Source organism: Oscarella lobularis, chromosome 10 (genome assembly GCF_947507565.1).
Source record: "Oscarella lobularis chromosome 10, ooOscLobu1.1, whole genome shotgun sequence".
Lineage (NCBI taxonomy): Eukaryota > Metazoa > Porifera > Homoscleromorpha > Homosclerophorida > Oscarellidae > Oscarella > Oscarella lobularis.
In genome coordinates this window covers 2,423,822-2,435,870 of record NC_089184.1, presented here as the reverse complement: position 1 = coordinate 2,435,870, position 12,049 = coordinate 2,423,822, and the positions used below count along the sequence as shown (strand labels likewise).

Sequence of the window (12,049 nt, the reverse complement as noted above, 5' to 3'; positions counted from 1 at the left end):
TTTCAAGTTTACGAGTGCCTCGAGAACTCGTTGTCGCCTTACGCGGAAGTCATTCACCTTGCCGGAAGTGCGCGTCTGGCGAACAACGACCATACCCAAATTACTCTTTGTTCTCGGCAGACGGGTCAACACCGACTGCACATTTTGGGGCAAATTTAGCACGTGACCACGGTATCCAAATTGCCTTCCGGCCGGCAATCTGAAAATGTGCCTCATTGGTGTTATTTGCGCTATGAGCATTTCTTCGACAACTGATAAATCCTTAAGAGGCGGTGGAACACGCCCAGGATTCATGTTGTTGTCGAATGTAAGAAGGCCTACACAACCGTTTCCTTGGTCAGTTGTGCACTGCTTGCACATTTGTGTGCTGTACCTTATGTCTAAAGTAGGCCACGACTCCTCGCACGAAACACACGTATGGAAGGTTAGACCTTCCATGCGTTTGTGAAATGTGTCTAGGCGAGGATAATGTGCAGATGCAATTTCATCTTGCGTCGCCCACTGTCTCCAAAATGGGACCCTTTCCTCGCCCATTTCACCTGATTTTTCGCGAAGAGCAGCTTCCTGCCTCTTTCGTCGCTTTCTTTGCGCTTCCATATCGTTTCGAAATTGCTTTTCATCCGCAGTCTCTTCTCGTCTTTTAGCTGAGTTGCGCTTGGCATTAGCTAAAAGGCGTTTTTGGCGTTCTTCTGGCGTTTCATTATGTCTTCGGAGAGACTTGCCCATAGCGTCACTTGACAGACGCTCTTTGCGCTCTTCAGGCGTTTCATTATCTTTTCGGAGAGACTTGCCCATAGCGACACGTGACAGACGCCCTTTGCGTTCTTCAGGCGTTTCACTATCTCTTTGGACGGAATTTCGAGCAGCGTTACTCGACAGACGCTCTCGGCGGTGTTCTGGAGTTTCTGCACTTCTAGCTGCATGGTGGCTTTTGACGTCCTTCCTTCTGCGAGCCAACTTCTCCTCGGCATTTTCGGAGGACCTTTTTCGGCGCATTCTAAAGAGAGAATCGCGTTTTTCTTTCTCTTTCTGTGCGTCAGACTGATTGAGCCTTTGTCTTGATGAGGGGTATTCCCCTGAGGTGCCTTCGTCTTTGCACCACTTTTCATTCGTAAGCGGCAGCAAAGCTTGCCGCTTTGAAGAGACGCACTCATCATTTGACGAATACGCTGAAAAAATCGGCGCGTGCTCACTCAAAGTGGGCGCGACGACCGATATCATTCCGTGAGGTGATTCTACCGCAACCGCATCATAAACGCGGAGCGGGATCAAGCCCACGCGATCGTTCGCAGTTCGCGAAGCGATCGTTTTGCTGGTATAATCACCGGAGAGAAGAGAAAAGCCGCTGTCATTCATTGCGAGATGCTGTGTGACGTCACAATGCGGTGTTGCCAGTGGAACAGTAGTTGCTACAGTGAGGCGGCGATCGAGTGAGCTGGTGTTCATTCGATCCCACTCTTTGTTCAAGGAGCGATCGTGCTCGAGGATCGCGATCTCTACGATCGCTCTTCGAGCGATCGGTCCATTCATAGCAAAAGATCATCAGTCTGTGCAACGTTGCCTGCAACGTTGCACAGACTGACCGGGACTTTAGCGTGTCAAGGAGGTTGGGTCTGTACGCCTAACTAGATTAATTAGGTTATGTCGAGGGGTCGGGCCGGCAACGAGGGTTGTGCTCGCGCACGCGCAGCGTTCTTTACTGCAGGCGCGTAGACGCTATTCAAACGGTCAACGGTCGCCAAGTTTGTGTACGGAACGCGAACAGATCGTCCAACTGATTAGAAGACGTAGATAACCGACGCGAAGTAACTAACTTGAAACTGGTTTTTTAGCAATGCTGTAACGACGGCGAGGCGACGACGGTCTTTTCGGCCCACTTTCCGCGGTCGAGGTAAGCCATACAGCGTCCTAATTTCGCTCTACAGCGTCGCTAAGAAGCTACCGGCTCGAAAAGTGCTTCTTTCGTTCTAGATAGCACGTTTCGAGGAACCCGTGGCGTTATTCGGCGTGGAATACGACGCAAAAAGCAACGGTATGACCTTGGGAGCCACTTTCAGCGTATTATCTGTAGGTAAATGCATTGCTGTGGCAGCTAGAAAGGTCGAAATGCAGGGATCACTGGGCCAGTGACAGGAAAAGTAAGATGGGCACGGTGGGGAAGACTAATTCTTTTTTTCTTTAGCATTTCCATTTTCGTAGAGGTAAGCAGCGTACTTAGTTTAGCTAAAGGTTAGAACTTTTTACAGTGCATTCCTGTATTTTTATAGTGTTAGGATTTTTTGTAGTGCACGAAGAATCAGGATTCTTAGTCGCTATGGCTGTAAATAGCAATTTGTAAATAATAAAAATATATTATTATTTGAAAAGGTGGCTCGCGTGATGCCAATTAGGGCGGATTCCAGAAGCACGCTCCTGAAAACGTGCCCAGGTAATTGGTTAATAAGGGGCGGGCTTTCGTTGTGACGTAGCGTGTCAAGACCGTATGCAACGAATTAAGCAACGCTCCGTATGACACGTTGCCTGCAACGTGTCATACGGCCATGATCTTTTGCTATGTTGATGTTCGAGCGATATCGGTCCATGAAGTTCTGTGTGCTTCCGTATCGCGTCACATGTTCTACAGTATGTGCTTTTCGTCCGTGTAGCGTCACATGTATCTATTTTTACATGCGGATGTACGTTTATGATTGTGACGTTAGAGCGTGACAATCAAAACCATCGTTTCGCCTTCTAAGAGCATTTACGAAACGGAAAATGCCACCGAACAATTTGTTACAGAGGTTTCTAAGTGTTTTATCCGTTTATCAAAGAAAAAACGCTCTATTCGCGCCGTAAATCGCCTTTTTCGGGTCACCGTTTTGGGATCCATTTCGCCCATGCGCTTTACAAAGTAAGGGTTTTCCTATGTGACGTAACAATACTGTACCGAACAGACATACAACCGGACATACAGACACTTCCGGCCTTGAGATCACGTTTGAGAGAGCCTCCCTCGCCGTTATACGGGCTCGCAAACTGCGTTTGCCACCCCGTACAACTGCGGTGGTCGGCTCATAAGCGTTTACTGTTTTTAATATTTTATTTTTATCTGTGCCTAGAGTCAATGTCATACGATTCTATATTCGATAGATATTGCTTGTGCCATTGGAGACGAGGAGCTTGTTGATTATCTGCTTCTTCAAAAAGCAAAAGGATGCAAGGTTCCTGTAAAGTTTCTCTTTTCTTTTTCCGTATCTAAGAATTTATGATTTTTTAGTCCTGGACTCCTCTCTTTTGGTGTCTAGCAAACGGACATGAGAAAATCGCTATAAGAGTGGCAGCCAATACAGAAGTCAGTCTCGAAGACCAGGTACTTTACGTTCAAACGAAGCAGTCACTTCTTCACTTCTACACCATCGTAACAGCGCTTTGGACGCTGCTATATTATTAATATATACATACTGCATTGCTTTCCTCTCAGTACCTATATCTTTATGGTTAGGTAAAAAGAGTCACACTATAGTAGCTTTCTCCTAGAATTGGTATTACTGAATATGAAGTGGCCGCTTGATGAACGGATCGAAGAAAAATTTTTAAATAATAATTTTTCAGCTATTCCTCTTTTCATTTGCTTGTTGTGGAGGAATGAAAATGGTGAAGCTTGCTTTTGTACTCTTTGGTAAAGCCGGATTTTTGGGCGTGCTTTGGCAAAGTCCCCAAATCGTGCGTATCATATTCCGGGATTCTATCTCATTATTGCTCACTAGAAGAATCCCGAAGAACTGACTAGGGACTAAAATCTCCTCCTCTTTGTTTAGATTTTATGAGCTGTGCTTGGTGTACATCAAGACGTCATTGAGTTTCTAATAAGTCAATTTAAGTTCGAATAGTCGCCGATTTTTCATGTAGGAAAGTTATACTCCATTTTCATCATATTAGTTATTTTGTGTTAGTTACAAGCTCTTTTCATTTTGTGTTGCTCTGTTCGAAAGACGGAAAGAGATAAAGTTATCTTATTAAATTATCTTCTTAAGATTTGTAGGAAAAAGGGATTTATTTTGGCATCACTGGAGGTTGTCACACTGTTCTTGTTTCTTCGCAGTGATCAAATTAACTAACATTAATTGGTTTTAGGGTTACTCCACACCTCTTCTATTGGCTTTTTTAAGTAAAAATTTTCGACTTGCTAAAATTTTGAAAGATTTGGGGGAAACAATAAAAGTAATTTTCTATCAAGTTTTTTTGTTTTGCTTACGGTTCTCCTTAGATAGGAAGTACGTTGGTTTTGCAAGCTGTGTGGCGCGGTGTTGAAATAGCACAAGAAATGGCAAACCTAAGCCTCACTCTTCCTCAATTACCTTTCTTCAGAAGAGTTTAGTTATTCTTGCCAACTCATGATGATATTTGCCTACCTCATGGTTCTTTAGAGATTCCCATGTCAAAGGGAATCGGTGTTTTGTTTCTTGTATCATTACGCGAAGGCATTTGTTGTTCCTGAGACATTCGGCAAATCAGTATTCGACTCGTTTGTTTTGGAAAAAGTTATTCTTCCTGAGACGTCCAACTGTTTACACTTGTCCTGTTGGTTTGGCTCTGAGAAATCAATAAAAGCTTTATTTGACGAGGGAGCAAACGTCGAAGAACGTAATGAAGTAGGTAATTTAATTTGTCACATGCATGTTGTTAAATGAGCAGTTACGGTGTGTCCAAACTTTAGACCAATTCCCTGATAAGTGATCACAGACAGTGATAGATGTATGTTACAAGTGGTCACGAGATAGTTGCATTTGAGCTGACCGAAAGTTACTTAATTGAGGAATTTTTAAAGCTAGGGAAGATAATCGTTTTTCGCTTTAGTGTGGAGTTAAGGGGAAAGTATTCGTTTGTGTGATTTAATTAAGCATGCCAGTTGAAACAGACACTTCTGCTCCATATTGTGTTGATCGATTAAACTCTAGAAAGGAAAGACTTCCATATTCTATTGCTGCAACTTGGCGAATCTCCAGTGTCTTGTTGATCACTGCGGTGCAAATACTGAAGTCACTAAAAAGGTTAACCGAAGTTCTAATGCCACTTATTGATAATTGTTCTTCTAGGATGGATCGTCTTTGCTTCACTCCCTAAGTGCTCTCAATAATGATCTTGATGATCGCATTGAAATGCTCGAATACCTGATCGAGCATGGTCTGTCAGTTGAACACACGAACGAGGTAAAGTGGACAATTTTATTTGCTGCAACATTATTTTATTAAGAGCATTTTCAACGCCTATTCTTGGCGTAGAAAAGACAGTTGCCACATGAAGTAGCTAAAGGAGAAGCAGCCATATTTCTTCGGTCTAAATACGTATAGCGCGGAGCCTCGCTAATTCATGATTCGAAAAATTGGCTCCGTATTTAGATCACGAGCACTCACTCCCGTCTTAACAAAGAGAAGGTCAAACCAGCTTGGGTTCAATTTAGTTTTGTAGGGAAACCGAAGGCAGGCAAAACGACGCTTGTGAATTCGCTCCGCAGAAAAGTAAAGAGCATCGACCCAGACGACAGAACAGCAGGTGTCGATGTTCACAACGCCAATGTCATCGGAGTCGGTTTGTCGTCTCTGTGGGATTTCGGTGGGCAAATATCTTTCCGGGTTGCTCATGCTATTTTCTTCAACTACTCGCTCTCGGTTTTTGTTCTCGTCGTCGATTTGTGCCACGAAAACGGCGCTAAGAAAACCAGACAAGAGATTTATGAAGAGGCAGAGGAATCCTTAACATTTGTTAAGTCAGCTCGTAGAATAATATTGATGAAATCGGGTAAGGTAACCCTGGTAACGGTCGGAAACAAGCGAACTAGCGATTGTGAAAGCAATGACGATTTGACGCCTTCTCGAGATTTGAAATGGGGAATCGATGACGCAATCGATGCATTTAGAGGAATTTTCGAAAGCGCTCTCGTTGCAGAGTTTGACTGCAATAGGCCCTACTCAAGTGCCATGGACGACTTCCGTCGTCGACTTAAAGATGTTCGAGAGAAATGTGTTCAGGTGGGAATAAAAATTGACGTCTCTTACGTCTTCTCTATTACCTGAACACCTCTTTTAGAATTCTGAAGTAGTTCCTAAAGTCTGCGAGCGTATAAAGTACATAATCTTTTCCAATCTGAACCACCAGGCAGTCTCGACTCGACTTCTAAACAAAGAAGAGTTTTTGGCTTTGCTCACAGACAGTCTGGAGCGTCCGCTTCCAAACGAGCTATCTGTCACAAGACTGGCTTCTTACTTACATAACACTGGTTCTGTAAGTTTCTGCGACACTTTTGCATTAGTGCAAACGAATTTTTTTTTTAGTATTTCTTCGATCTGGAACTGGTTTGTCTTCGTCCTTCAATACTAGTCACCAATTTGATTGGCCCTCTCCTCTCTCCTCCTGACGTCTTTCCTATCACTGCTGTTACAACTGATTCGGGTAAAGCTACAAAATCCCAAATCGAAAAGGCACTGAATCGATTCGGAGAGAAGCAAGCATTGGAAGGAAAGCCGAGGGCAAATTTTGGCATCGACGAAGCAATCACCGTAATGCTTGATCTTGGTCTGTGCTGCCAAGTTCAAGAAGAAGAAAACGTCTACTACATTCCGTCTTTAATCAAGGAGATGAAACCGAGTGGCGTCTGGAAGAAAAAGCCCGAATTCTCCTTCTATCGAGGCCGTAAATATCGGGTGAGGAACGTGGTCACCGACATCGTTCCTCCACCGGTGTTTTCTGTCTTGCAAAGCCGGTGTTCTGTTCTGTCTGGCTACTGTATTTTGCTGTGGAAAGATGGTTTGAAGTTGGAGTCAGACGGCGACTGTCACACAACGGAGTGCCTCGTCGAGATGACTGCCATCAGGAAGTCAATCGACGTTGTTGTCCGCTGCTGTGAAGGTGATCATATAGCCGCCGAAACAACGCTAACAAAAGTCATAGAGGCCATTGAAGTTGTCAGAGACGAACGATCTCCTGGCACTCCCATGGAGTGGTGCTATCTGTCTACTGAAGACTTACAGGAGCACAATGAAGATGTAGCCATCTACAACGTGGAAAGAGACTTTGCAAGACTGCTTCCAGATGCGCGTATTAGAGCTGAGAGAGGCAGAGACGGTACCTTTCCTTGTGTCAGGTCAGAGATCTATTGTTTCCCGTTTTTCGTGAAGATGATGACGGAGTACGGTTTCCAGACGACCAGGAGAAAGTTTCGAAGTCGCTCATCAAAGCCGTTGCATCTGTTTGTCGCGTTGAGTGGGGGAACATCTGCTGCGAGTTGCTTGACACGTGCGACTTTATAGACATCAAAAAAGCAAGCGATTCGAGTAGGGTGTGCTTGCAGAGGGTTTTAGAGTTGTGGGCGAGCAGACGCGGAAAATGTGCGACCGTTGGCCGAGTTTTGAAGGCATGTGAAAGATCGCACATCAGCAGGAGACTCATTGAAGAGGAATACAAAGACTTAGCGGATTGACTGTTTTTCACTTTTTGGGAGTGAGAGACATGTATTTCTTCTTAGAATCTTAGTAGCTCTGTAGTTTCGTGGCTGTGGAAATCAATCGCAGCATTCAATGGAAGCAAGGAACGAAATAAAGCCTATTTTATAAGAAAATCGACATTGTGTCCTGCAACTAGAAAAGTTTCTTTACAAAAAAGCTTCAAGAAAATCAGCAGAGCGAAAGAGTATGAAACGAAGGTCAAGACATTTGTTGCGGAATTGAGTAAAGCTCTGGACACAAGCGAGGTTAGAAATTAATTAATTAATTAATTAATGACCTCGCGCTACCAAGTGAATTTTTAGAAAGTGAAAAGTTTTCGCTGACAGATCGAAACGCTGTGGCATTCTCTGCAGCTTAAAAGCGATCAGCGCCTTGCGTTGAAACTGCACGAACAGCTAAAGGTGGCTTGGCCGGAGCCTTCAAGTTGTGCACGCAGCGCAATGACCCGATAAGTCCACGTAACGTTTATCAGCTTAATCGCGACAGAGATGAACACAGTTCTGATGCTGAGAAACCCCGATTGACGTCCGGCGAAGGATACTTTGGAGTCCCCGGATAAAAAATGGCTTCATTATTCGACCTGCCCGAAGTTCTTCCCGCAATGCAACTTCAATCGACAGTGGTGCGGAACGGCCAATTGCGTTAGAACTAGGACACGTATACGCGTACGTTTCTAGGACAACGTTACCATCATTGTTTTGATCGAAAGCCCCTGGTCCTAGCGAAATCTCATTCTTATTTCATTAGATGCAGCTTCTCCCCTAAGGCTTTGGTATATATGAAAATCCATGGTAATCAGAAGGCCATGATTTATTTGACTATTTTCATTTCGTCATATATCAGAACCTGAAAGAATGAAGATTCTTTATCAGCGTTCGTGATACAGTGCATTCGACTATGGAGACTGTCGGCGTTGAATCGGCTTGATCCATTGGAAGAGCTTGTTATTGATTTTTCTACTTCGAGAAAGCATTTTCCAGGAATTTACAACCGATAAGTATCGACGATAGAAAACTTTTATTGACCTACCCTCGATACGTCAAATCGCCTAGCGGGTGCATTTCAGTCACGTGTCTCTTTGCGTAACTAACTAAGTGCAATCTCAGAGGACCCATCTATGGTTGACAGGCGTTGGTCGACTCATTTTCGACCGGCTTTGCCTAAAGCTATTCCTCTTCTTGCAAACCTTCTTAGCGGCAACCTACTCGACGAGTTGTGCTCTAAGGGATGCATTGACTTGCCTCACTACAATATACTTCGGAAGCAAACTGCCGACGAAGAAACGGCGCGAGACCTTTTCGCTATTCTCAGTCGCAAGCCAAAGCCAAGTTTCACCGTCTTTTGCAACGCCCTACTCACAATAAACGGGGGAGCCGGAGATGACCTTTACTACTGCATAGTTGACCAGGGTAAAGATGTTGTAGAAACGTCATCTCTTCTGGCTTATCCTCGCCAGGAGCGTCACGGTGGACTACGGCCGCAGTCTCTGACTAGTGCTATTTATCCTCATCGACCTCTTTCTCCAATAGACAGTTCAGGCAGCATTTATGGTTTGACTCACTCAAAATCTTCTTCAAAGCTTGGAAATCCGTTCTTGGATGTTTTGCAAACGGCCTCCTGCGTTTCGCATAATCTTCCGCGGAATGATAAATGTTTGTGTGTACACGTGGACGTCACTGAGGACCTGATTCCGTGGTACTTGCGCCATCGCTACGAAGTGGAAGCCGCGCTTAAAAAATACCTGAACGAAGCAATTCCGAAGACTGTCAAAGTGTCGGAGCTTTATCCTCGCGAAATAAGAGGACTGAAAATTGGAAAAGTTATTAAAATGAGATTCATGTTTCCCAACATTGATCGTCAACGATTCCTACAACAGGAAGAAGTTTTCGTCGACTATGTGACAAGTATCATGAATATAAAAAGAGACGATATTGAGCTAGTTGTCAAAGACGGCTCTTGCATTGTCACCGTGAATGTTCCAGGAGCTGCTTTCATAAACCTTATGAAGCATCTTGGCTATTGTGGTATTCTCAGCGTTGTTTTGAAAATTGATGCTGCAGCTTCTGTATCTTTCGGAACGTTCCCTTTCGCTTTAATCGGTAAGCATCATTAGTAGTGTGGCTCATAACAGCGCGCTGTAGTTTTATAATAATTCATTTTCTGTTTACGCTGCCGTTCTTATTTTGGTTGTTTTTTAGCAAATCTTGCTCGTTTTGCTAATGTTTTTACCACTCTTTTTCATCGCTTGCACAAAAGTGGCAGAAGAATGGAGATGAAGCGTAAAATGAATACTGTTCAGTTTGATTTGAATAGAATTCATGTAAGAAATTTTCTCATATTGTATTTGCTGTTTACAGTTTTTTATGTAGTTTCCTAAACTAACTATGACAAAGTTGAAACAATCCCTTGATTATGGTTTGTTAGGTCGTAAGCAAAAAGATTTATTAAAGAAGCTTCAAGAGAGTGTCACAAAGGTGCGATATTTTATGACGTAATTTAGTTCATTTAAAATTACTTTTTTTTATTAATTAGGCAAAGCGAAATGCTCTGGTTATAATGTCAGCTTTCTCAAGCCTTAGAACAGTGCAGCCGTAAACAGCGTTAGATTATAGCCGATGCATTGCTTTCTTTTTAGAACAACAGCAAATTTGTTTACTGGTTGGCCACAAAGGGGTTTTGGCAATCATACTTGTTGTGGCTTAAAAGTGGACTTTATTTTGACGTCAATTTTTCTAACAAGGTTAACGTATCGTTAGTAATATGTAATGATATTTTGACAATTGATCTCTTAGCAAGGTGAATCAGCTTTTATGTTAGCCAGCAGAGCAAAAGGGCTGACAAGTATGAAAAAACAGTTTGACGGAGTTATATCGCACGTTCTGTGTCATCTTGTCAACGTGATGGGCGTTGGCGTCAACTGCGTTGATAAGGTGGCATTTCTAATTTTTAATTAAAGCTAGTTTCTTTTAAATTGTTTCAATTCTACAGAACGGAATGACTCCTCTAATGCACGCATGTGCTTCTCCTCGTTCGTCTCTAATCGTCATTGCACAACTAATTCAATTGGGGGCTGATGTTTCTGCGAAAGATACCGTTAGTCTCGTTAGCCATTTCTACTTGCTTTCTATCCTTGATGTTTTCTTAGAGAAATAGGAATGTGTTGCATATGGCTGCAGAGAGTGATTCTAGCAAAGCTGTAATTGAACTTCTTATTTCGAATGGCGTTGACGCCACTTGCAAAGATAAGGTGATATACCCGATTTTCTTCAGCGATCAAAAGATATATGCTGGTAAAATGTAGGAAGGTAAAGCGCCCTACCATCTTGCAAAGAATACTGCTGTTCGAACCGTCCTTCAAGGTGGAACACCTCAGCAATCAGAAGCAGTCACCACCTCTACTGTTTCATATGCTGAGAGAATCGGAGAGCAAGATGAGAACGACATTGTCCTAGCCATAGAGCGTTATTCGCCAAATCTCGGTTGTGCCGTCCAGTCCTTGTCGACGACTACGACGCCATCAAGTCTAACGTCGCTTTCTCCACGATCAGCAGCTTCGATAGTTAATCCACCTTTGTTAACTAGCTACCCGCCTGCACTTCCTAGCAGCTCGTCTTCTTCTCTAGTCAGTGATGAAAAAGAGGAGGAGTGGGGGGAAGAGAAGGTCGAGGCACAACTTTACAAACTTGTACGCAATTACAAGACACCTGGTAACGCAAACTTAGTCTTTCATTCCGGGGCCTCAATCTCTATTTAGATAATGGAAAATTTTTTGACGTCTTTTTGTCATATCATGACAGCGATATTGCTTTTGCATTGGAGTTGGATCAGAAATGCCAAGAGAATTCTCTATTAACCTGCATGCCCTATCGTGATTTTGTTCTTGGCAATGAACAGTATTCCGCTACTGAATTCGTTATCAGACATGCGAGCAGGCGTACTGTCATCATTCTGTCACCAAACTACATACGATCAGAATTTAAAGAATTAGAGGCAACAGTATTCAATAACCTTTCACGTGGTAAGTAAATTAACAATAATTATTTCACTAACGAGATTCTTTACCTTAAGCTCAGAGAATAAATTTTTTTATTCCGGTCATCTATCAAAAGTGCAAAATACCGTCTCCTCTGAAAAGAATTCTTCACATTGACTACACAAACGAACTGCACCGGCCCATTTTCTGGGAACGCCTCATAGACTCTCTTAGATAGCGTCTTTAATTAATTAGCGTGCTTTGCTCATTTTGCAAGGAATGAATTGTCGATGCAGATGATTAATTATATCCAGGTAGACATTAGGAAAGTTAATTAAACGCTTCTTTATATAGCCAAGCGCGGCATCTGCGGCATCAGAGTCACCGCTTAGTACTTTCGCCTCATCTTCATTCAAAATGCTCTTGAAAGAGCTTGACTTACCATTTAGTTCCGTCAGGCGAGCCCTCTATATATATAAGTCGTTATGCCGTGGAAAAGTTAAACTGTAAAAATTCTTGCGCCAGATGAAGCATCGATTGAAACGCAGTTTAATTAATTAATGAGACAGAGATTAGTAGGAAATTTTTGAAGAAG

The 12,049-nt window shown here is 43.1% G+C and overlaps 2 protein-coding genes across 2 annotated transcripts; both read left to right on the top strand.

Moving 5' to 3' along the window:
• The first annotated feature begins 2,314 nt into the window (after positions 1-2,314).
• On the top strand, positions 2,315-8,478 carry LOC136192255 (death-associated protein kinase 1-like). Its single transcript, XM_065980789.1, has 17 exons — positions 2,315-2,320; positions 2,368-2,428; positions 3,130-3,200; positions 3,257-3,349; positions 3,933-3,986; positions 4,022-4,080; positions 4,149-4,200; positions 4,247-4,306; positions 4,837-4,854; positions 4,938-5,030; positions 5,076-5,189; positions 5,262-5,324; positions 5,379-6,008; positions 6,067-6,261; positions 6,312-7,120; positions 8,229-8,253; positions 8,368-8,478. The coding sequence occupies exons 1-17, from the start codon at positions 2,315-2,317 to the stop codon at positions 8,476-8,478; spliced, it is 2,514 nt and encodes an 837-aa protein (XP_065836861.1).
• Positions 8,479-8,592: 114 nt separating this feature from the next.
• On the top strand, positions 8,593-11,707 carry LOC136191838 (uncharacterized). The gene is made up of 11 exons (XM_065980248.1): positions 8,593-9,580; positions 9,680-9,801; positions 9,851-9,955; positions 10,014-10,064; positions 10,117-10,221; positions 10,274-10,411; positions 10,470-10,574; positions 10,627-10,728; positions 10,783-11,188; positions 11,236-11,499; positions 11,550-11,707. The coding sequence occupies exons 1-11, from the start codon at positions 8,599-8,601 to the stop codon at positions 11,690-11,692; spliced, it is 2,523 nt and encodes an 840-aa protein (XP_065836320.1). The 5' UTR covers positions 8,593-8,598; the 3' UTR covers positions 11,693-11,707.
• The last annotated feature ends 342 nt before the right edge of the window (positions 11,708-12,049 follow it).